Genomic DNA, 26614 nt, shown 5'->3' with positions numbered 1-26614 from the left:
AGCTAGTTGTAGTCAATTTCTATGCAACATATGTATAAACTTTTGTCTGTTTCGGTCTGTGCTCATATCGAAGCTCAGCAGAAACTTCGGAGGGACAAGGGCCTTTGTCAGGCTGATTGCCTTTAGCCGTTGCACCTTGAGTGAGCTCTGAAATGTGGTTACTGTAAGTAACGTGCTCTTACTTACTTGCCTACTTACTTACCATGAAAGAGCTAACTCGACATTATTTATTTCTATAGGCCATTGAAAAAGGTGAGCAGAGCCTTCCCACACGCATACGCTCCACCTAAACGTTTGTAAGTCAGCGCTGATGTAGCAAACTTTATAGCCCGCCTTCCTCTCGTCCCTCAAGTTTCCCGACCTCAAGATTTTATAACTTTCCTTTTTCGTAATCTGCGCTCAGAACACCAACCCAGCGACCCGCGATGGGCTTTCCGCTGCTCCTCTTTGCTTATGAGACAGTATGCCCCAAAATTGATGCGACTGTATCTACGTTATCGATGTACTTAACCCATCGAGATTGTACTAATTCTGGATATGAAATAGCGAGATCCATTTGGGAGACGAATTGACGTGCGCATTGGGTGGAATGCAAGCTGCGTAGAGGGGGGCTGGATGCACGACAAGGGATCTCTTAGGTCGCGATGCAGCAGTCTTCTTGTCTGGAACCCTCCAGTGTTTTTTAACTTACACAAATGCACGCGTTTCTACGCATTGCTCGGGAATTTCGAAGCCACCATGAATGATTTGTGGTTACTGGCGTTACTAAAACCACGCATTTGTACAATACACTTTAGGATTGGTAATTTAATTGTTCACCTGAATGCGATTATTATAATGTGACGTAGGTTGATACATCCAGTGCATCAGCGTGCGCAGAAATAATCATGGCATGAAAACAATGATTGAACTGAGCCCATTAGTTGCTTTTTCACAGCAGGGTGTCGCATAAAGAAAGTATCTGAAACTTGTGGTCCCTCATATTGCTCCTATTTTCAATGTCTCGTCAAGATGACACCCCAAATTGTAACTATTGCAGCACTCTGGTTCAGCTGTGGGTTTGCCAGTGATGCGGAAACTTGCTGTGAACTTGGAGGACCAGTTGGCAGAACTGATGCGGAACGCCATGCGCTTCGCCATGCCCACTGCGCAGGAAGTGATGGTTCAAGGCACAGTATCTTCGGCGTGTATCTCCAGCTTGTTGGTTCTCTACAAGGGCCTTGCACGCTACGAGATATGGGCGCTGAAATGTGAGTCGCAGCACGAACAGCAGTTGTTCCAGGATGATTTAGAAGTTTTAAGCTTGACGTGATATCGCCCTTGTGCGAGCTGAACCGATTTTACGCGGAGACGCCCACAGTTCTTCAGGATCATGCAGTAATTGGTCCATCATCGGTCACCACAAAAAAAAGCAAATCAAAGTAGAATAATATTAAAGGGTTGATACTGTGGGTCACCTAGCTCTTGGATATAGTAACCAATGACATTACAATGCAAGATTATGCACAAGAGCATTGGTTGTCTCCATATATTTACTCATTCTCGAAGGCATCCAAGTCTTTTGAGGGCTGTCATTAGCATAGTGATTGATCAATGGCTCCGTTGTTACAGTACACCTGTAACTTCAAATGCATCTTGGGAGAGAAATTTCGTCCGGAGCATTGCACAGCACGAAATGAAAAAATAAAGATGTTGGCATGTCAAGTGATTTTCAGTAAGAGGTCGAGTAGGATTCAGCACTCCCACTATGCAAAGGTGATTGCAACAGGAAAGCCACACAATCCCACTTTTATTAAAGGATAAAGGCCATACAAAATATATTTGTTGGACGCTGGTTGTGCTGATACAACGTCGAAACTACCTTCATCGAAAGATTGGCAAGGTTGAATGCATAATGCAATGCCTTTGCTATGTGACGGCAGAACACAGGGAAGTAGTACACTGGACTGGCTCCATCATTACTTCGCTCTTCAGCGTGGCCAGTGGTTAAAATCGCTCTTCTTTTGTGTAACGCGTAATAGCCGTATGTACACGGTTGCTACTGCAGCTCAGCATTCCAGTACAGCTTCAAAAAAATTCGAGCATTTTATGGCACTGTCGGGAAAGCGAATCATACAAGCGGTTGGACAAATCAGGGTGTATAAATGAAAAGTGGTCATAGGGGATGAATACTCGTTTAGTTGGATACCTTTGATCATTATTCGAATAAAAATTTAATACCACGAATGTACGTATGCGAAAGAGAGCCAAGATGGTTTTGATTTGAGTAGTGGCATGGTGTGGCTACCGTTATTGATAAGCCAGCGGACAGTCGCGGAAGCATAGGTTTTGTATCGTATAGAATAGAAAGAAATATATGCTTAAGAGGGCAGGTAAGCGTGTGTTCGGCAGTCGACGTCCGCTACGTGAAGCACTGGTAACCAACATCGACACGAACCTGAGCAAATCCGTTGTTGCGTTCAGAAGGCAGTGTTCTAACAGTGCATTGAAGCGCAGTGCATATACCTTTGTGTTCGTGTTTCGTATCTGAAATTGAATGGTGCGATTGACTCTGGATCAGCACGTTATCACTATTTGTACCTTTTAGGTACTACAAGCGATGCCTCAGAGCTCGAATCGACGTCATCATTGTACTTATTGTATTATATGAAAATGGAAGGTGGTGTACATACATCAAAACATGGTATCGAACAAAAGACCTTTGCCTCGTCAGTGTCACGCTTTCCCAACCCAGCTATTGATATTTTTGGTTTATTCCAGGTCTTCGTCAATGCTGAATGAAAACTCGTTACATAAGACTCATAACAGACATAGCGATTTATTTCAGACAAAAACTGAGACTTGGAAAGCAAGGCAAAAAAAAAAAAAAACAGAACATTGCGTGACTAAAGCCTTGCCACCCAAGAATTGGTCCAACATTGCGGTAGAATGCAAATGTATAGAACACAATATCATGTGATGAGGAAGAAATGAAGAAGAAAACGCCACCGGTCCTCTCTGGACGGGCGCCGTGATTAAAATTCCTTCCACGTTGCCGGCGATCCCATCCTCGACAGGAATACAGGACCACATTCCTATTGTTTTGCGCTTTAATGAAGCTTGACGTTCTTTTCCTGAAATAAATTTTCACTGACTTGGCGTCCTTCTCTCAGTGATATATCGCTACACGAGTACACCTTATACTGGGGAGGCCCATGAACAATATCAGATCAAGCATGATTCCATCATCAATATTTATGGTCTCTTATCTTATCCTGTGTGAATTCAATGATAAATTTTTCTTTATTGTTGATTGCAAGAAGAAGGGGCAAAAAGTCCCAAGAAGTCACAGAGCCAAAAAACGTGGTCTATTGTTTCTGGTTTCCTACATATCAAGCGGGGAAATCCCCTTGGCATAGACAGCCTTCTTCTTTGTGAAGACTGTTACTGATAAGGCTAATTCTTTTCCTTCATTATTGCCTGGCTTTTGTAATAACAGAAACAGCAGTGACAAAAAGAAAGAAAGAGGGGAAATAATCCTGAGCTCATTTTCTTTGTTGGACGCAACAAAACCAACAGACAATAAAGCCAAGCAAGTCATATGGTATAATGATTGTAATTTTAACTTTAGTGTTGTTATAATGCCATATATTGAAATGAAATAAAGCGCACAAAAGAAAGCCTTCCCACAAAGGGGTCTAAACCTACAACCTTTGAATTCCGAAACTCATCAACATGCCCTTGACAGAAATCATAACTTGTGTGCCCAAAAATATCTCGAAATCTCCAAAGGAAAAAAAAAAGACGCCTATGTCAGTTGTAAAGACGTATGGCCCCCATCTGCCGCAATTCCTATCAATGCTGTTAACTCGGGACCAGTAGCTGCCACACGAGGCTTCAAATATCTGCGTGCTTGGCCTGAAGATCATTGCCTCCGAACATGCAAGACTTGGGTCAAGAGTGCGAACTCTATCACTGAAATTATTTTACTTGGAACACAAATGCACGAAGACTGGGGACGTAGGAAGGAACCAGCCTAACAACTGCAACTGCCACATGGAGGGGCCTGATGCCAGGCAATAGACAAATTCCACCGAACAAACGTCACGAAATCACGGTGGCGCTGTTGTCAGGTGCTTGGTTTCGCATGGTAGCCAAAAGCCGTGGCACCTACCGCAGCTGCTGCTGTGTTTTTGCTAGTGCGTACGCTGTTTTTGGCCGTGCAAAGAAGAAAAAAAATGTTGTACTGACAAGCTTTCACGGTGATTTGCGCGAGAAGGCACAAGAAGGATAGTCCAGGTCTCTTCTTTTCAATTTTGTGTTGACGAAAAAGTTAACAAGAACCCTGCTAGATCAGCCGCTGCTGTGTAATTCGAGAACTTGCGTTCAACGATGCTTTATAGGTTATTTTTTGGAGCGGCTTACCCCGAAAAAAAAAAAAATTAGCTCTTTTAGGCGTTAGGATGAGCCGTGTAAATACGCAATTTTTAATAGGCCATAGAGGCGTATCGAGCACGTTTACCTCAAAGCAGGTTAACGTTTTGAATGACATTGTCATATATGCGAGACATTTTTCACGGTTGCCATTAATGATATAACTGCAAAAGTCTTCGACACGCCAAAACGATGTAGTTATACTCGCGTGAACTAAATGAATGTATGAATCAGTCATCGAGCCAACAATCGAGCACGTGTTTGTTGCTGCGCGGGTAAGTTTCAATAAAGTAGCAGCGAACGAAAGGATGACTTATACTATGCTTTTTCAGATTATATGTGGCTGCGATGACACACCTGACACAAGTGTATCGGGCAGGGCTGTTCTGGTTGTGGTGAGCTTCACAAATATTCACGTCTGTGTGAATTCACAGAAAAACATCACTCGGGAAACTTGCCGAGTCTGTCTACGGTCCGCCCGCATTTCGTGGCGTCAGCTTGAGCGTACGAAATGCGGTTACGTACCTTACAATACGGTTACGTACCTTACAGGTACGTAACCGTATTGTCCACAGCATGTTGTTGAAGCCTTAGCGCAAGCGTATTGCGGAAATGAAATGTCGCCAAGGTGGCCCTTGTTATTTGCATGAATAACTTCTTTGGCACATTTGTTGTATGTGAGGGTTACCGTAACATTCGTGGGTACGTATTTTTACACCGCCAATTTGCATATTTTACCCTGACCCTCTCGCTGAAGTGGGTCTGCCCTTGCAATAGTACAAATTAAAATGCCCACGCGTGACGTCGGCTGTAGCAACGACGTTGACATCACGCAAATGAGCTACACTTCCACCGTTAAGATTCTTCATATGTTTTAATGAGATTCTCAAAGCTGGAGCTACACGTGAACATAGCTCATATGTTTATTTCAAATACCCTCTACCGCCACTGCAACTTCTGTTGCGACCGCCAATTGTAAACATGTGATAGGCGTCCCAGCGCGGTGTTCTCGAAGGCAGCCTGCCCCACCGTAGTGGTCTAATGGATAAGGTACTCGGCTGCTGACCCGCAGGTCGCGGGATCGAGTCCCGGCTGTGGCGGCTGCATTTTCGGTGGGGCGAAAATGTACGCTGGCGCATGTGCTCAGATTTGGGTGCACGTTTAAGAACTCCAGGTGGTCGAAATTTCTGGAGCCTTCCGCTACGGCGTCTCTCAAATCATATGGTGATTTTGGGACGTTCAACCCTACATATCCATCAATCGAAGGCAGCCTGTGCACCTGCTGCGCTTGTCGTTCCGTGATCGTAAAGAGTGCTGGCTTGCTTTCAGCGGGGACGACGAGCAGAGCCAAGGCGCCGTGAGGTCACTCAGAGCCGGCCGCGTTTGTAAACATGAAATAGGTTTATATGATTGATGGATGGGTCGATCGATGAATAAATGCTATGAGTGTCCCCTTTACAACAGGGCTGTGACAAGAACACCACCGGCTCGAGAAAAAAACTTTTTTCATAAGGGTTTAATGCATTGTCTGCTTCGATTACATGGACCTTACAATTAAAAAGGCCAAATTCGCAGCCTAGTTCTCTGACCTTACGTTAGATTATCTTCATTTTCCACATGGACCGAGAGACAAACAACTTTGTTGGGTCCTGAGAAACGCTCTTTTTTTAAAACAACGTCATGGGCCGCTCCCACGTCGGAACGGGGAGGCCTATCCTCACCGACGCATCTTGGCCTCTCTGGACAGCCTTTAGTTGTGGTAGTAAATCTGCACTTCGTAAGGCAGAGTCCCAATTCTCTTCTGTGAGCCGATTTGGGCCCCGCAACGAAGGGCACTGCCAGAGTCTATGTGCTAAGTCACTAACCTCACCACATTCAGGACAAGTAGAGTCAAAAGCCTCTAAGGAGACCATGCTGAGAAAAGAAAGACTTGGATAGGACCTGGTCTGTAACATTCTAAACGTAATGGCCTGAGGTCTACACAAGTTGCTTTATGGAGGAGCAAATGACCACCTACTGATCTGGTAGTGTTTAGCCACTGCACTGTATGTAAGTAAAGCGTCCCTGCCAACCTGCGGACGTACGTCCTCCCCAGCGCGGAGGGTTAGTGTGCGTGCCCGGGAGTGAGTAGTGTCATTCAGGTTTACTACAGAGTCCTATAGGAGTTCGAGATGTGCAGGAAACCAGGTAATGGTATGTAGAGAATGTGTCGTATTTTCAATTATTTTAAATACTTCAGCACAGCAGAACCAAAGGCGAAAGCCCTGAGCACTGACCTTGAGTCGGTGAAGATTTGTGATCTACTGTTATCCAAAAGGGCAATGGCTACAGGCAACTGTTCCGCTCTTGAAGGACTACAGTCCCTAACTGACGCAGCATTGATAATAGAACCCACTTGATTGACGTAAATGAAGGGAAACCTAGCTGAGCGACCGTAATGAGCGGCATCGACAAACCACACTGAAAGAGGATCGTTTTGATGGTCTTCAGAAGTGTGAGTGCCCGAGCCCGGCACCTGTCTACGTTGTGCTGAGGATGGACCTTTCGCAGAAAAGAATAGACCTGGATGGCAGTACGCTGTTCATCCGGTAGTTGAAGACGGCGATCATCTACGAGTGCAGGACTGAGACCTAGGACGGACAGAATCTTCCTACTAGCTGGCGTAGACGACAGGCGCATTAGCTGTGCAGTCTCTTGGACTTGGAACTCATCTAAGGTGTTATGAACTCCTAGCTGCGTAAGCCGTTCAGTGCTTGTTCACACGGGGCTGCCCAACACCCTCTTCATGTTTTTCCTGGTGAGGGTTTCCAGCTTCTTCTTTTCGAATCCACATCAAGAGTGCATGACAGCAGTGTAAGTTATGACTTATGAGAAATACATGAAAGCGCCACAGTAGATTGTCCTCCCCCAGTCTCCCCCTTCTGTTCGAAACCCTATTAATCAACCTGATCATGTTCTCAGTTTTGGTTGAAATGTTAGCGATGGCTTGTCGGTTGTACCCATGCGACTCTATAATCAAGCCGAGCACTCTAATAGCGTCTACTCTCGGAATGCGGGCACCCCTACCGGTGTGAAGTACAATGTCCAACTCTGATAAATACTTTCAGTTGTTTGGCTTGGCTTCTTTTCTACTGGGGCCTGTATAAAAGCAGCTCCGAATTACTCGAGGAACATCTCAGCCCTGTGCCAGCAAGGAAGAGCTCCGTTTGATCGAAGGATTCCTGAATCGCACTCTCGACTTCCCCTTTGCTGCCTCCGGGACACCAGATGGTAATATCATCAGCGTAAATCGTGTGGCTGATGTACTTCACGTTAGATAACAGTGTGGAAAACTTGCACATAGCGACGTTAATGAGAAGAGGGGTATCAGCGTTTTTGCGGCGTGCTTTCCGAGCCCAGTGCAGATTATTTTTGTCTTTTCTGTTTAGTTTTCTGCCACCAATATTGTATCATATCATAGAGTGCACTCTGACGCACACACGAAGAACAAGCACAAGAAGAGGTAACACCTGACTTACAAAGGAATTCATATTTTGATGGTAGAAGCATATATATTCATACACATACACACACACACACACACACACACACACACACACACACACACACACACACACACACACACACATATATATATATATATATATATATATATATGTGTAAATATATATATATATATATATATATATATATATATATATATATATATATATATATATATATATATATATATATATATATATATCCGGCTCACGGTAGGTTAATTTTCACCCACTTTTCTTTCTTCTTATTTACATTACATTCATTCTAATAACTTCCCTAAATATTCCTTGGCATTATGGTCTGTTAGATCTCATTAATATTGTGTCAAAACACGGAAAAACGAGCCCTTAGGTATACACTTCTTTCCCTTATTCATTAACGAAGGTCTCGTACTGCTAGACTTGGTGCCGTTAGGTTGTATACGAGAGACTATTGGTCAGCTGCCCGCTCGTAATAAGTTCACGTGCTACCGGCGTGACGCCACACAGGCTCATAGAAGGGTGTTTCACACTCGCCGCTTGGCTACAATTGGAGCTGACTGACACTCCCACGTTTAAATTCACATATAACCCCCCCCCCCCCAAAAAAAAGAAAAAGTGGATGGGGAAGGCCGCAGTGATAGCTCAGTGGTCAGAGCATCGAACGCGTTTTTTGAAGGTCGTAGGTTCGATTCCTGCTCACGGTAGGTTATTTTTCACCCAATTTTCTTTCTTTTTATTTACATTACATCCGTTCTAATAACTTCCCCTATACATTCTTTGGCATTATTGTCTGTTAGATCTCATTAATATTGTGTCAAAACACGAAAAAACGAGCCCTTAGGTATACACCTAAGGAATGTATAGGGGAAGTTATTAGAACCAATGTAATGTAAATAATAATTAAGAAAAGTGGGTGAAAAAATAACTTGCTGTGAGCAGGCAACTTGCTGGTCTTGCCATGTTGTTGGCGGCCGTAGACAAAGACGGACGTTAGGGCAATAGTAGCGCTCGCTGAATCAGAGTATATTCAGCGTTTGCGTACTTGACTGACGCTCTTCGCGGGACAGAACCAATGAAAGTAGTCAGTAATGAAAAAGAGGAGGCAACCTTCTTAAGGGAAGAGGCAATACTGATCATCGTCCAGTTTTGAGAGCTTGCGTTTATGACCGAGAATGCATGGTCCAATGAGATGAAAACGATCGAGGCCCAGGTGCCATTCTATGTCAGAAGGATTATTTGGTAATGAACATGTCGTGCTCTACTGGAGCGGGGAGTTAGGCTCTCGTGAGATGACGTGCTGTGCTTCAGGAAAGGAGTGCGCTTACATTATGTAGGCCATTCATCGGTTGCAGTGTTACCTCAAAAGTGCTTAATTTAAAGTAGAGACAGACCATTGTCCCCTTGCGTGGCTGCTAACCGTGACCTTGTAAGGTCGCCTTGTGAGGTAGAGCCTGATTTTTTCAAAATATCATTTTGACATTAGAAACAAGGAGAGCAAATTGAATGGAAACGCTGATGCTCTCAGTCGTTCTTTGTCAGCAATTCAGGGGTGCTCTTGACAATGTAACAAAATTGATATTTGAGTTTTTTTCGTGCAACTTATTATTTAAATGTATAAGGGAGCACGTTTGATTTCTCAGCTCAAGTGAGTCCTGAAAGTTCTGAGTGTGAGCTTATCGTGTAAAGCTAGTAAAAAGAAATCAATTTGCCATCCATCTTTTGGCTTGGTTTGTTTGATGGGGGCCGAGTGCTTGCTCGCATATGTGGTCGAGTTTTAGGGACGCTGTCGAAGTTTTCGGCCATTACCCAGACAACCCGACAACAAGGCGAGTTCAACTGCGGACCCTTTCGTCGTCCCTTCGTGCAGCAGCTGTGACTACTGCCCTCTGTGACCCATCTCGCGAGGGGGAAGCTGATGGTGACCCTCGTCAGTATGCGCCATGCTGTCCCTGATAAACCTAGCCGGGCAGTGCTCCCACGCCCGGAACCCCAGTTCTCTCGGAATCAGCGTCGAGTGACGGGAAGCAGCAAAAAGATTAGAAGACGGTCCGTGAGCCCTACACGCATTCCCTCCAGGTTGGCTTGTTTGGGGAGATGGCGAGGCAGCCCGACCGCGCAGGTAGGGACTTAGCAATTAAAATCTCTACTCCTTGGCTACCATTCCATGGATAGGCGGAAGAAGCAACCCAACCGCCAAATTGTTCCGGGAGAGAACCCCCTTTCCCCTCTCTTCATTGAAACTCGGACCAGAAGAGCAGTGCTCGTCCAGCATCAGCATGGAAAATTCTTTGCCATGTTGATGCTGGACGAGCACTGCGCCAGGCCGATGTTACTGGCATCAGTGTGCACCTCTGTGTCAGCATCATTGTCAATATGCGCAAGAACGGGGGCTGACTGGACCCGCTCTCGTAGTTCAGCAAAAGCAACCTGTTGCTCGGTAGCCCATACAAACGGTATGTCGTCTTGTGTAAAATGGGTCAAGGGTTCCGCTATATTTGGAAACCCTCTAATCAATTGTCGATAGTAGGCGCACAAGCCCAGAAAGCACCGAACAGCCTTTTTATCTGTAAGAGGTGGAAACGTGACTACAGCGGCAAGTTTGTCGGGATTGGGTGGGACTACTTTTGCGTTTAGCACATGGCCAAGGAAAATGAGTTCTTCATAAGCAAAGTGACACTTCTCCAGTTTGAGTGTAAGATCTGCTGATCAAATAGGCTCTAGCCCATTCCTAAGGTGGTAAAGATGTTGTCAAAATGTTTCCAAAAAAGAACACTATTAAGGTATACGAGACAAGTTTGCCACGTCAGACCAGTAAGCACTGCAGTGTCCATCATTCTCTGGAAAGTGGTGGGAGTTGAACACAAACCATAAGGAAGTACTCGAAATTCATACAGGCTGTCGGGGGCCACAAAGGCTGTTTTCTCGTGGTCTCGCTCGTCAACCTATATCTACCAGTACCCGCTTTTTGAATCAAAAGAGGAAAAATAGTGGGTGTGGCAAAATATGTCTAACGAGTCGTCGATGCGTGGCATCGGGTACATGTCCTTTTTAGTCACGCTGTTCAGCTTCCGGTGATCGACGAAAAAGCGTAGCGCTCCGTCTTTCTTTTAGGGGCGAAGCTACTTAGGGTCGAGCCATGTCCCCTGTCCATCGGCATGACACGCTACTACTGGATGCGCCTGGTACAGGGCAGGGCGTTGCCAGTGCTCGCTCTTGGCTCGTGCTGCGGTTTGAAAAGAGACCGCTAGGGGCGCGGCTCTCTCTTTCGACAGCGGCGGTCATAAAGTGCTCAGTAGAGGGTGGGACGGTGCCCGCGCTCGCTCTTGGCGCGTGCTGCGGTTTGAAAGGAGACCGCTAGGGCCGCGGATCTCTCTCTCTTTCGACAGCAGCAGAGCACGAAGAACAAGATGAACAGTGCGCTAGCAATGGCACGCCTAGATCTAGAATTTTTTTCTGGGGCCTACCAAAATAAATGAGCTATGGTTTAGAGGCGTTTACATTATTCACATTATTAGCACACCAGTCTATCAAACTTTTCGTAGCATCTTGCAAAAGAAAAATTACTTCTGGAAAGCCGGAAAGCCGGAACAAAATGTCCATTTTGTCAGCATGCATATTGAAATAGGATAGCAGATACAGCCACGTCGATGTCATTAACGTGTAGGTTGAAAAGAAATGGACCTCATGGTGATTCCAGAGGCACTGCGGCTTCTATAGACGTTATATTGCTACGGTACTGTCCTATGAATACTAACCGTGTTCTAGCATACAAAAAGTTCGCAAGTAAATAAGAGAAAGGCCCGCAAAATCCAACCATTGAAAGTGGCGAAAGCATGACACACACTATCAAAAGGTTTGCTAACATCCACGGATAGAGCGCATACCGGCATGTTAGCTTCAAAAGCAGAGTTTATAACGCCCTAAATAACCTCTAGAAGGTCGTGTGTGCCTTTGCTCGGTATAAAACCACATTGTGCATCTGATATGTGATTGGCATCAAGGTACGCGAACATGAATTGCAGCATGTGTTTTTCTAGTATTTGAGAGATGCAAGGTAAAACAGTTATAGGACGACATTTCTCATACGTATTTCTTGCAGGTCACTTGAACAGGGGTATCACTAAGACGTTTTCCATTTCTGCTAGGATAATTCCAGTGTCCACAGTATAGTTGAGAAATGTTAACAATACCCACCTAATAGCAAGAAAGTGTCTGAGTGTCTCATCTACTGAAATCCCGTCAATACCTGGTGATTTGCCCCGCCGCGATGGTCTAGTGGCTAAAGTGCTCGGCTGTTGACTCGCAGGCCACTGGATCGAATCCCGGCTGCGGCTGCTGTATTTTTGATAGATGCGAAAACGCTGTAGGCTCGTGTGCTCAGATTTGGGTGCATGGTAAAGAACTCCAGGTGGTCGAAATTTTCGGACCCTTCCACTACGGCGTCTCTCATACTCATAGGGTGGTTTCGAGATGGTAAACCTGGTGATTTCTTACATTTTAGCTTAACAACAATGGATTCGAGATCATATTCTGAAATAGAAGGATGGTGCGCAGATGGTCCGTGTTTTAGAGTACATGCTTCAGAGTGTAGTTTTGCAATACCAGAGACGTGTGAAAAAGAAGTATTGACGTCAATCGCAACAGTTATTCCATCATGTGAAAAGTCTGAGAGAAGCGACAACTGATGGCCATTACGTGTAGATACACCTCGTAACTCATTTGTTAGAGACCATGTTTTTTTTTTCATGTTAGAGTGAGCTTCACTAAATATTGATGTCACTGAGTAGATTCACGTTATCGTGAAGAGAGGGGGATGATAGCGCGGCATTAAATTCTAATATGAGCAATCGGACGTTGCAACACGGGGCCGGTATATCGATTATACAGTTGTCGATAACTGAGGAGCGAATAGTCGCCAAGCGGCTACTTCTGCTTGCGAAAAGGAAAACTTCAGGCTCCATACCGACCATGTATGTACAAAGGAGTCCACTGTTAAAGGGAACACCGGAGCGCGTGTCGTGGGCTCGGTGCCACTGCCGGCCGGCGGTGGCAACTAGTTTCGCGCAACAGCAAGAGGTGCTGTGGGTGGTGCTAGTTTGTGGTCTGCTAAAGTTGTGGCCGCGCTTCTGATTGCCGCGAAGCGTGGCCGAAGTCACAGAATCATAAAAATGGTCGCTTTCCTTCGATTTTGGAAGAAAATGGCGGGAATAATCTATATTCTAATAAATGTCACCTGAAACATCAGCTGGATTGTTGTCTTTCGTTCGCCTTTTCGTTAGATAAAGAATTGCCCACTTCGAGACAGGTTTGTGTTGCCACCAGTTAAAGGCGCTTGTAAATTCTTTGTTCAGCTATACGCTCTGCAGACTCTTGAATCTGCACCAGTGCACATAACATACGCACTCCACAAGGAAAAGTGCACTTTATCATGGCTATGCTAAAGAATGCTTCCGTAAAGAATACACGCTTCCTTTAACCACTGAAAACACAGTGAGGTAGTATTTAATGAAAACTTATCTCATTTTCGCCACAGGTTTCTATCTGAGCGTGGCCATTCATTCTGCGGACAATTTTCAAAGCTCAGGGATGGCTGGCGTCGCGGCGATCTGGAGTGTGGCACCAACTGTAGAAGACGACAAACTAACGCCGCCCACAGCGTTCACTGCTCCTGCGCGAAAGTAGTTGCTGCAGCCGGCTGGCGATGGCGCTGAGCAGACGACATGCGCTCCGGTGTTCCCCTTAACAGTGTACCCTTCTGTACACCCGTTGACAAAATGAGTCGGGACATGCGAGCGACGCCTGCAATCCGATAAAACTGCTTCGCCGTGCCATCTGACGTGAGAGTGCGCATGCGCGTTCTTTTAATTTCGCAGCCATAAGTTTTTATTCTCTTGCAGCGTACCAGTGACTACATGCAGCTTTTCGTGCTAGGCGTCGCTTTCGTCATTGTGTGATGTGCTCAGTTCAACGGAGGCACAGTGGTGGTGACGTGTGTGAGATTCACTGCACCCTGATTAAAGAGATAGCATAGTTTGTCTTAGTGGCAAACCGGTGCCACTCACGTTCTCAATTCTCTTCTCTGCACGTTCATTTTAGTTGAAACATACCATGTGATAGTGAAACACGAACGAGGGCATTGAAAACAAAAAGGCGCAGAGCCTAAAGAATTCTTTAGTTCATTAACATAATATAACATGATGCAGGCAGATCACCTTGCACATGCAACAAAAGAGGCGAATAGACTAGAAAGAAAGAATAAAAAAACGATTGCTGTAGTAGCCGAGGTCATGGCTTGGCCTTCAAAGAACAAAAAAGGAAAGCTTCTGATTGCGAGCGAGAAATAGCAATGGCCAAACTTATCACATCTACTCCACTCACCCTCTTTGTAAGAAAAATTAATAGTACGTGAAGTGGCCGTTCACGGAAATTATTTTTGCGAACCTTCTTGGCATAGATTTGTATAACGAGGCGACATATTTGCCGCCCGACCGAAGGGATGATTGATTAGTATGTGAGGTTTAACGTCCCAAAACCATGAGAGACGCCGTAGTGGAGGGCTCAGGAAATTTCGACCACCTAGGGTTCTTTAATTTGCACCCAAATCTAAGCACACAGGCCTACAACCTTTCCGCCTCCATCGGCAATGCAGCCGCCACAGCCGCAATTCGATATCGCGACCTGCGGGTCAGCATCCGAGTACCTTATGGCGAATTCCATTGAGAAAACAGGAGTAGAGGGGCAGGACACTGAGGACTGGGGGGCAGAGCACTGAGTGCAGGGCCACTCAACCTGCCACTGGAATGCGCCACGCTCCCGGATGGCAGGTGAGACGTTGACGAGTAGGGAGACCATGTGACTGAAACATTCCAAACACCGGCATATTCTTTGTGGGGCAGCAGCAAAATAAGCGTGAAATTGGTCAGCCACATATTGTTCATTATCCTAATACCTAGTATGCTTGTGCAATGACTCATTCAGCAAATGTCCAGCTCTCATCCTAGCCATTAGTACAGAACAGCGGTGTCAAACTACACATGGTTGCTACCGTTGCCGCCGCGCTCGCCGGCTGAAGAAAAATTTTGAGGCTGTGATGTTGAACGACCACGTGACCCGTCGTACTGCGCGTACTTCGCTTTTCAGGCGAGAGCACTGCAAACTCCTCCTGGCTGCTCTCGGTGCAGCAAGAGCACTCTCGCTCTACTAATGGATGGCAGTGCTCCTGCACCTGTTCGACCACTGAAACAGGCCGGCTCTGAAGAGAGCACTTTAAGGGTGCTTTTGAGTGCTTCTGTTCTCCCAATGGAATCGGTCATTAGCCACTAAACCACCACGGTGGGGCGTCCAACCGAAGGGCCTTCCACTCGTTTTGAACCGCCTTCCACAGAGCGTCCGACGATGCTTTGAACAAGTTGCGCCTTGAGAGACCCCAATTATTTTGAGCCCACACATTCTTGATCGAGTTTGCGCCCGCGCCATGGAGAAGCCACGGCAAGGTGCGTATACGCCAAGGTCTTCAGCCATGATGGTCAACTGACGAGCCATGCGTACGGGGCTTTTGCCCTGCTGGAAGATGAAGCAGCCGCAGGGGAAAGGTCTGTCCAGGGCATATGGGAGCACGGTGTCTTGTTGCAGGGAACTGTGGTAGGGCCATCAAAGCGGACAAGTGGCCCTAGCCCATCTTTGCTTATAGAACCCCACACAGACACTGAACACCGGCCACTTGAGTGCACACTGACTATAATTAGGGTGGTATCTGCAATTTTAAAAGAACCAGATTGCGCAGGTGAAAGGTGCAGAAAGGTTATTGGGATGTGGTTATGCGTGTTTTGCTTAAAACGGTAGTGCGCTTTAAACCATCGTCCGAAGATCACGTACAAGACGCTGTGTAAAAAACTTAAAACACGTGTGTTTGGTGGGCTGCTAACGAGGAATTATTTGTTGACGTTCTGGTACTTGTACTGTATTTTTTCTGTATTGATATTGTAGGATATTTATATTTGTTGAATTTAGTTTGAAAAAAAAACTCAGGACTATAACATGAACAAAACTATTTTGGAATATGAAAAACACCATTTCACGACAAGGGACGCAGTCCACGCATCCTTGGCCATGGATTCGGCCGTAAGTGCAGGTCGACATGTGAACCCGGCCGTTCAAGCCACCTGACCGTACTCTCTCTCGCGGATCATCGGCGGCGTGGTTTTCTGATCGCAGGAACGCGGTTCACGATTCTTCGACCATGGAGTTAACGCGACCGCTGCTGCACTTACCCACTGAGTCCAACGCGGACGGCGTCCATGCCTCCTTAGAGGTTCCAGGGTACCATTTGACAGACGGCAGGTTACCACCTTCATCTCAGATTGCGCATGAGCTGCTCTCATCTGAGAACATCGCGCACGCTTTCCGTGGCTTGCATCCCGTGCCCGGTCCTCTTACAACGGGTAAACATTTAAGAGACGCTGTTCAAGCTTCCTTGGGCGTGCATGTCGCACCGAGAATTCTGCTAAAGCCGCGTTCTTCACGCACACGAACCAAAGGTGTCCAGATACCTCATGTGACAGTGCCGTGGAGCTGCGACGTACCATCGCGCGACTCCACGTCATGGTAAACGCCGTGACAGCGATGAGCTCCACGCTGTTCCCTGCAATCCTGCCAGCGCTGAGCGCAAGTAATGCCTTGTTGGATGCAGTCACCTCACAAGACCTTGAAGCCTGCTCATCTGAGCAACGCAGAGAGCTGAGGGATGCCCTCCTGCAGCTCTCAGACCAGCACGACGACTTTGTCTCTATGATATCTGCATTCTCACGAGCCGCCCCACCATCGCCGTCCACCTACGAACTGCCAGAACTCGACGGGTTCCAGAACGACGCCGACAGCTGGGTGGCAACTGTCAACACGCTAGCCATGCGCGCGGCCTGGACAGAGCGTCAGAAATGGTCCGTGGCCATAGACCGTCTTCGGGAAAGTGCACTGGCGTGGCACAGGTATGAAGGCTGGAAGCAGCAGTGATGGGCGGAGTAGAGCTCCAAGCTCGTTGCTGCTTTCGGTCTGATTCCATTTGCTACCTGCTCATGCAACTCGACCTTCTCTGAGAATGGAGCTCAAGAGAAGCGTGACCTAGAAGATGCAATTCGAGCTCCTATCACCCTGTCATCTCTCGGTAATTAAGGTGAAGGAAACAATCACGAGCATGTAACTCTGCCTTGCACAGGCATTTCTGCTGTCGTATTTGGAGCTCCTGAGGAGGACCGGCCCGACGGTGCAGCTGTGTTCGACGGGTTCCTGGCAGCAAGCTTTGCGCAACGCTCCGCAGCAGGTCTTAACGCAGGCCGTCCGGTCGAATTAGAGGCACCGGCCCCCATCCTACTGGACATTCTACCACCTAATGAGACAGGTCTTTTTCCTGAGTCTAATAACATCCCATCTGACCATACGGAAGTGGATATGCGTGCGACGCATGCACTGCCCGAATCGGTAGAGTCTCCGATTTTCGGAATGGCTTTCGTCGAGGATCTGCCGCCAGTACGCAGCGTGGCTTCAAGAATCGCTGACTTGATAGCGTCCGGGAGCCCCATAACGACAGCGCTGCGCAAGTCACGGACTAGCTGCATCTCGGCGCAGAAGCCGAGAACTTCACTTCCGCACGAGAACTTCCACCCCACGTTAGTGCAGATGTCTGATCACACCAAAAAACATCCCTCAATCCGCCGAAAAATGCGCAGACAGCCGCTTATGATGCTACTTGTGTCGTTGCCGAATCCACCATTCCCTGTCCTGTTTTCCAAAATGTGGCGGAACAAAGGAAAACATTCTGTGATGAACCTGCTATCATGTCGATCCAGTCTGGGCCACCCGCCAGAGCCATCTTCAAGAAAACCACACCACCGCAAGACACTTCAACTACCACGAGAATGCCTGCTCGGTCCACCAAAAGAAAATTGATGTCGAACTGCTTTCTCTGAAAAGTAGTAGTGTGGCCAAGGTTGTAGATTGACACGCGACAGTTAATGTTCTTCCGCCGAGTCATCATCAACAAGTGGACCAACCGGGACCCAGTCCCCACTACGACATGGTGAACGACCCAGGTGACATAGCCAGAGTCGGCGACTAGAGCCAATTTAGACTAACCACCAGCGTGGTCGCAGCCGACCACAACGATGCAGCCAACCCCGCCCGCCTGAAGCACTGTCAACTGTTGCAGCTAGCCTCACCGACCAGCACATTGTCGTGTGGCCCATCGACAATGCTTGCAGTCATCGCCGAGTGTGATGACGAAGACCGAAACTGGCACTCTGGCACAGACGACGCGCATGCTAGGCGAATGAGGTGGAGGAGAACCAAGATACGGATAAAGAACAACCGGCTCAGCAAACGGGCGTTGTCTCTGAGTCTCATACTTTCCAACACACACACACACACACACACACACACACACACACACACACACACACACACACACACACACACACACACACACATATATATATATATATATATATATATATATATATATATATATATATATATATATATATACTGTAGGCATTTGCTATTTACATTGCCCTTATACATGCACGATCGTAATCACCATCATCATCGTCACAGTCGGTGTTTAGGCTCTGCCCGTTCGTATTGCAAGGTATTCCCTCGAATAAACACTGCCTTTGATAAGAGGCCCCAGAGGACTGATCTCGTTCACGCACGTCGTAACCTCGACGTTCATCTTGCTGGCACTTTCGGCATAAATGAGATGTGGCCGCGACAGCCGCAGTAATAGCTCACAGGCGGAACGAGTGCCAGGGTGGGTAGCAGGAGGCGTTAGGGGCACATGGAGACAGCGCGGTCAGGTGGGCCGAAGAAGGGTCGGGTGGCATCGAAGTGTAGTTACTGGGGGAGTGGCAGCAACCAACGCGGAGGATGGTTGCGGCAATGTCACGTGTACGTTGCTCGGAGGCGCGGCAGCGACTTGAGGGTACGTTGATATTGGGCGAGAAACAGGTGGCTGTATGCGATCAGGGCTGGTCAGGGATGCAAGTTCATCCTTGATGAGGTCACGCAAGAGAACTCCCGAAAACTGTGTTGTACGCGGTGAAGGAGGTGTGAAGCCCATAGACCGCAATTCTTCGCGTTTAATGTACCGGATAAGGTCACACAGATGGCTATGAGACGTGGAGCGGTGGTCGCCAATGTCCGGTTGGAGACGAACGGATTCCAGCGCATCAAGGCACCTGCATGTCGTGACAACGTCAGTGAGGGTAGCTAGATTTCACGCAGCAAGTGCATTAAAGGCAACAGGTCGAATGCCTTTCAAAATGTGGCGTACTCTGTCCGATTCCGGCATAGATGAATAGACACCCCGGCACAGTGAAGGACATCCTCAATGTAGGAAGTGTAAGATTCGCCGGGATGTTGTCGGCGAGTATCGAGGGTCTTCTTCGTGACAGCGGAACAAATGACCGATGTCCCAAAATGTGTCGGACCTGGTGCTGGAAGGTCGCCCAGTCGGGTAAGTCATTGATTTGGTTCAAATACCATGTCATCGCGACTCCAGTTACATAGAAAGGAACGTACCGCAGTTTGGTGGCCTCTTCCCACCAATTGGCGACACTTACTCGGTCGTAGTCATCAAGCCAGTCTTCTACGTCTTCTCCACGAAGACCAGCAAAGAGCGGGGGTTCACGCTGGTGTCCGATTATAAAACCAGGAGGGGCGGCTGGCGGCGGTGCGTGGTTGAAAGCATCAGCGTTGGCAGGCTCGTTCTGCGACATGCTGCCGGACAGTGGGCGCAAGCGGCAGCCTGAACGAAGCTCCAGCAGGTAGAGGGTGCTGTGACAGCACAGAGGACCAAAAATCCACCTGCACGACGTATGACGTTTTGGTTGCAACATCGTTTATTCGAAGGAAGACCTCGCAAAACGAACGGGCAGAGGCTGAATGAGATGATGACACGCAGAGGCGATGAGGACGAGACAAGCGGATGATGGTGATTATGATCATGCTGGTATGAGGACGATATAAATAACAAACGACCACAATATTTATATATATGTGACGTATGAAAGCATGGTAGGAGAAGCGACGAAGAGGAAATGCTTAATGAAAAAAAAAACATGGCGTATGAGCGAGGTCACGTCTCCTGCATCCAGCGTCGCACGAGTCGATAAGATTAAGAGCTGACAGCCACTTCATGAACCGGCCATCATCATCGAACACCTCAGTAAGACGCAGTGACCGAACGTGGACCACGCAAGTGCATCCCAACTCTACACCATGACCAGCATCATGACAGTACCATCAGCTGACCTTGTCATCCCCAAGTACACCGGATCAGTGGGCGACGGACCCGTATAGGTCTGACTCAACCTACTCGAGCTCCACGCCACCGCTGCATCCTGGTCGGAACGGGAGATGATCATCAACTTTACTGACTATTCTCTGGTGAGGCTTTCAAATTCTACCTCATCCACATATTTCGAAATGACGAGTCATGGAAAAAGATTAAAGAAGAAATGACCATCCGATTTCAAGAATACAATGACGACTATGCCGAAGACTCGCTTATAACCAACCATGTACAGGCAATCGCACTCAGTTGTCAATTTCACAAGCAGTCTTCAAGCTTGCGAACGCCCAGCATGAATGGACCACTCACACAACACAAAGTGGGACGTGAGTACACTGACAGGCGACCAAGCGTATTTCGAGAAAAACACAACCATCGAGCGGGCATTTCTTCTGCACGCAAGACGACACTTCCAAAGTCGTCGCTTGAGCATATGACAGGAGACGTTGCTCAACCACTTGATACTCTCCATTCTTCGCCTCGCATACATTGCCCGCCACCCAGTTTTACATCACGTGGCTCCTCAGGTGCTCTTAATGCTCACCGTCTGCCTCGCAAGGACACCGTGTTCACAATAAACTATCGACACATCGGGAAAATACCCAGCCATGCCATGACGACTCGAAAAGGTGTTTTTCATCACAAGACTTTACTTATATGGCTCAGCAGACTGTGCAGTCCGAACCTAATTATGCCACGTCACCTATGGTATCCTCATCTAGTGCTTACGGTTCCAAGAACCGAAACAATGAAGAAGTAATACATACATCGAACCTCGCACGCAGCTGTCTGTCAGAAGCGTCTATACTTGACCACTTTACCGAAGCCTCTGAAGAGAATGCTAGCAATTATGGCGCATGGCCAACTATACCCGACAAGCAAAAGACCAGATCATCATGAATTACCTGTCTACAGGACAAGTCAACTTGTGAAGGAAATGAATGCCCCACTCAGGAAGATGCTCTACTACAGCCATCTCTACAGCCATATCTAGTAGAGTGACCTAGAACCTAGATCTCTAGACGAACGACCATTTCAACACGCCAGGCGTTTTCGCACAAAGAAAAGTCACCAGAGAAGCTCCCGGCGCCTGCAAATACACCGACTGCAACACCAGAGAAAACGCCGAGAAAGACGCTGAAGCACTGCTTGCACACCGCAAGCACTCAGGCACTCTGTCACAGTCTGTCAAGAAACACGCAAGCAAGAAGCACCGGGATTGCACCACTCCCGACAAAAAATAACACCCCGATGACATCTGAGCTGCCGATGCAACAAGGCGTTCCAACCCACAAAATGGGTGCGCGCACAATGCGTTGTTCAAACGGGTTTGCAAGTGTGGATGATTGTCGTGACAAAACAGCTACCCAAAAAAAAGAAAATATACAATATAATCCCCGCAACAGAGCTACCAAACGTGTCTGCGTCCTGAGTCGCTACAGCATAGTGTTGGAAGGACGCAATAATAAATATTATTCATATTACCGCAATGTTGCCAAATAGCTGCCGAAATATCGCGCGTGTAGCAGACGCCGGCTGCTTTGACGCGGCTTTCACCGCGCCGAAAAGCCATGGGTCTGGCACGGCAGTGCCGCAGCGCGGGAGTTCACTGCGAAAGGCCCTCACTCCTCCCATGTATTCACGCGGTGCTTTGGGCACTCCCCCTATTCTAGGTCACTCTACTAGAAGATTTCATTTTTGTTCAATGTGGGCTTCGGATTGGCTTGGACAATGCTGCCCGTTTGCGCATACTGGATTATGCAGCGTTCCAAGTTATTTTCTCGTTTGCATATTATGAATGGTCAAAACACAGCGCTTTGTGGCTTTGAGAAATGCCTTTCCTTTTTATTTCTGTCAGAAAAGAACATATTTCCTTCGATTTCGCACCAGTATTTCGCGCCCAGACGGGTCGTACCGCAAATGAGCTCGACTTCACGAAGGAAGAAGCTGGGAGCGTCTGTGAAATGCAATGGCTGTCTTGGCCGCATTTATGTCACGCGCTGCCTTGAGGCGTACTTCACCAAGTCTAATCGAGGTTTCAAGTCGCATTTATGAATACGGGCGCGAATTCGGGGGTTACTCTCTCCTCTTGGCACCCTCTCTCCTCTACATCCCTCCCCCGCTGCGTTTACACCTCCACTGTCTCTTCTTCTTCCGTCACTCAGATATATTTTTGAGGATGTCTTGCCCATCCAAAGTTTATCACTTCTAGCAGTTGTTATAGCGCCGTTAAGCTTCTGTCTATCTTAAATCTCTGACCGGTTTTTATGATCTGTTATTTTATCGGTAAGGAAGACAGGTTTCACACTTTGTTCCTGCAAAAGTGCTTGTAGTTGCTTTTGCAGGATATTTTCTCCTGTTCTCAAAATATTTTGTAGTAATTGTTCTATTGCATTGCTTTAACATTTTAACCGGCAGCCTGCAAGTAGCAATATATTCATCACAACACATAAGGTTCATCAAGATGTACGCTATGTCTCAACGTGCATGGCTTAAACCCTAAAATTGCGTAAACTGATATCTGCGATAAGGTATGCATAAGCCAACACCTTCCAGTCTATTTTTTAGGGGCGAAGCTCCTTAAAGCGGCACCCGTTCATCCCCCGTCATAGTCGTAGTGCGTAACCAGTATTACGCTTTGACCTGCGAGGTGGTGCCAGTGGGAAACTTCTCCTGTGCGTTGTTGAAAGAATTCGCAGCGTGCGCATTAACTATATAAAAGCCGAATTCTCCTGTCTCTCATTCTCAACTAGCAGCCATTGGCATGTACATTGAGTACTACCTAACAGGAAAGGGATAGGTTATACTCGCTGGGCATAACCTCTTTGGTTTTAGAAAGGTTTAGCGAGCGTTGGGCCACAGTGCCATGAGTACAGTGAGCTAGTATATACCATGAACTCGAGGTGGTTAAACGTGGGAAGTAGACAAGAAGCACAAGCCGTAAGAACGTATGTGTGTGCCCCCTTTCGCTTAGTCCTTGGAATGTCCGCTGGATGGCGGTGCTTCTATATGCGTAATATATGATGAAAAGATCCGAGATGGTGGTACTTGGAATGTTGACTAGATGGACGAACGGACACACAGACAGCTGCATGGATGGACGCACAGATGGCTGCATGGACGGATGGACGCATGGACGGACGCAGGGGTGGATGCATGGACGAACGCAGGGACGTACGCACGAATAGACGCACTCACGGACAGGCGGATGGATGCATTGACGGTCACACAGATGGACGCATGGACAGACGGAAGCAAGAACGAATGGACGGACGGATGCTTCACCCCACTCTCCATCATTCACCCCGTGGATATGCTGCCATTTTTTTATTATTTCATTTAGGAACACTGCGCAATGATCCCAGGATTGTAACGGCTTGACGCGCTCCTCCTTTAATCACACGTATTGATCGCATTCAAGGCACTTACATATTTCTTGAAAGAAAACATCACTCTCTACGTTCGGGGAATACACAAATAACACACATATCACGCGCCATTCTAAATTCGCAAGAAATCACACACTACGTCACGCCTGTTATCGCTGCTTACTATACCTCTTTTAACTGCGACAGTTGATGCTCTGAGGAAGAGTGCACATGCTCCTTATAAGCGATCGGCGTAGGACACACAAACGTTAAACAATGAGTGAAAAGGCAACACTATATGATCCATACCTTTGTATGTCGCTATCTCAGTTTCCTGCATTGAAAATTCACCTAAGTCACGCTCCGAAAACAAACCTTTCAATTGGTCCTACTGCCGTTTAGAAGCTAACTCGCACACATTTATTCTGGCAAACTGCAGTGGTCATTTAAGTTTCAATGTCATTTTTATGCTATAAGTGAATGCTTACCAGTGACACCTCAAGTTCTGTGGCGAAGAACACCTGCTCAGCCATCAGGTACACGTTCAGGGAGGGGGAGGATGAACCTGTAGCGTTGTCATGGGTGTGGCTTTGCTGCCCTCTTTTCCCCTTCTAAGCTATTCGGCTTGACCAACAGCCACTGTTTTCGATGACGGTTCTTGATTGCTTGCACTTCTTGGTTCTTATGCAGCTGCATCTCGCGGTATTTGCCCTCCCGTCCCTGGTTTCTCGGCGTCGTGCCACTTCATGGCACCACTATAGGCTCGTTCCTCGAGTGTTTGAGTTGATGTTCCGCTCTGACTTGTTCAGCGGTAGCGTCCTTTGAAACATTATCCTTTGCGCTCGTCAATAATTCTTCGGCCAATTGACAGACACATTTTCAGCTGATTTTGCCTCGTCTTTCACCTCCATCACTTCATCACACCTTCAGTACTGAATGTTTCAGATTGTAAGCAGCTCTTTGAGTAGCTTGTGTAACGCTGTATTTCCGTCAACACCGCTCCACTCACCGCAGTTGTTGGAGCGGTGCCAATATCTCACGCCCTCCTAGCAGAGCGCGGTGACGGCTCTCTCCCTCGCGTGCCACGCGCTCGCTGCATGTCAGCTCTCTGTCGCTTCATCCTCTCCTCCGCACGCAACGCTCGAGACCACTCCTCAAGCGGCCATCATCTCACCCGCACCTCCTCTCTCCATCTGCCGGGGAGAAGTGACACCACCTAGAGGAAATTCTTTCAGTCTCGGTGGCGTTGGGAGAAGCCGCAAGCCGGTTGGTGCGCGCGCTGCGCGCGCCTCGGGTCTCTCGCGGCATCGACAATGTACACAGCGTGCCGCTGCTTGCCGCGCGATCGCGCTGACGGGCGGCAGTACCACGTGGCATGCTTCCCGCTACTGTTCGCGCACATTTCTGGGCTTTCTCTGGTGCTGCAAGGGTTAGCGTAGCCGATCTCGTTCGCACTGGGGCTTAGGGACAGGGAGGGCAAAATAGACTTTAAGCGGGTAGAATTAACTAGAAGAAGGTTATCCGACTGGTGGCTAAAGTCAAGGCACGAGTGAAAATTAAACCTTCACTGCAAAATGCCAGTCCTCAGCTTCACTATTTAAAATGGAAAAAAAAATAAATCCAGTGGTTAGTTCACTAAGTATTACGGCTAGGTGGCGTTAGCCGCCGCCCGATCTAAAGGGTCCATCCATCCATCCATCCATCCATCCATCCATCCATCCATCCATCCATCCATCCATCCATCCATCCATCCATCCACGGGATGCTAGCGGTGAACTGCCACGCGTATTATGAAGTTCGCGAATTCGTGTTTTCAAGCTAGTTAATTAGCAGTCGTGCTTCTTGATGGCTTTCACGGATTCCGAGAAGATGAAAAGGAACACGCACATAGCGGTGCACTGTTTTCACCGGGCTCTGTCAGGTCGTGCGACCGGTTCGATATATGGGTTCGAGTTTTATAAAATTCGCGTTTTATTTATTTATTAATACTGTAACCCTCACTTGAGGGTCATTACAGGGAGGAATATAAACACAAAACAAAAACAATACACAATGACAAAACAGACATTACGTTTCATGTTGCCGGTAGTACAATTCTAGCGAACACTCAAACTCTTTGACATTTGCGCTAGTAACAGCGTACTCTGGAAGTCTATTCCACACTTCTATACTATACGGAAAAAAAAGAATATTTAAAGCCATCCAGACACGTCCAAAAAGGCCTTATTGGGTGACTATGGTTCAACCGAGCTCCTCGTTTGGGTGCAGGTTGTATGTATGTGTCTTTATTTATTTTGATTTCGCCTCTTATAATTTGAAACAGGAGTTTTAACCTTTGCTTTTCGCGGCGCACTTGCAGGGGTTCTAGCGCACATGATTTTAACAAATTTGTGACAGATTCTGTCCTCCGGTACCACGAGCAAATGAAGCGCACTGCTAGCCTTTGAATGTTTTCTATTTTAACTCTCAGTGACTGCTGATGAGGACTCCATACAGAAGACGCATACTCCAAAATAGGGTGAACAAATGTCTTATATGAAAGTAATTTGACATCTCTAGGGGCATCTTCGAGTTTTTTCCTCAAGTAAAACAACTTCCTGTAGGCCTTTGAACACACCTCCTCAACATGAGTGTGCCACCCCAAATCGCTGGTAATAGTCACCCCCAGGTATTTAAAGCTGTGTGTTCTGGTCAGAAGGCTATTTCCGATTTTATAATCATATGCGAGTACGGATTTTTTCTTAGTTATATGGGTGAACGTAGTCTTTGAAAAGTTAATTTCCATCCCCCACTGGGTGCACCAATTATGCAAGGCTTGCAGACAGCGATTAATTTTGATTTGGTCGTTTGCGTTAGTTACAGGAGCGTAAATTAAACAATCGTCTGCAAAACGTTTGATTTTAACCGGGCTTTCGACAACTACGGAAATATCATTTATAAAAATTAAAAACAACAAAGGACCCAGC

General features: G+C 47.2%; 1 protein-coding gene across 1 annotated transcript in view; it reads left to right on the top strand.

The window, feature by feature from the left end:
* The window catches only part of LOC119161027 (nose resistant to fluoxetine protein 6), a 204287-nt gene that overhangs the window by 50501 nt on the left and 127172 nt on the right, over positions 1 to 26614 (top strand). Inside the window, exon 2 of the mRNA XM_075880084.1 lies at positions 1040 to 1250. Within this exon, the coding sequence (XP_075736199.1) occupies positions 1040 to 1250 (211 nt within the window). The remainder of the gene's footprint in view (positions 1 to 1039; positions 1251 to 26614) is intronic.

Source organism: Rhipicephalus microplus, chromosome X, assembly GCF_043290135.1.
Source record: "Rhipicephalus microplus isolate Deutch F79 chromosome X, USDA_Rmic, whole genome shotgun sequence".
NCBI lineage: Eukaryota > Metazoa > Arthropoda > Arachnida > Ixodida > Ixodidae > Rhipicephalus > Rhipicephalus microplus.
This window is presented reverse-complemented; position numbering and strand designations above follow the sequence as displayed.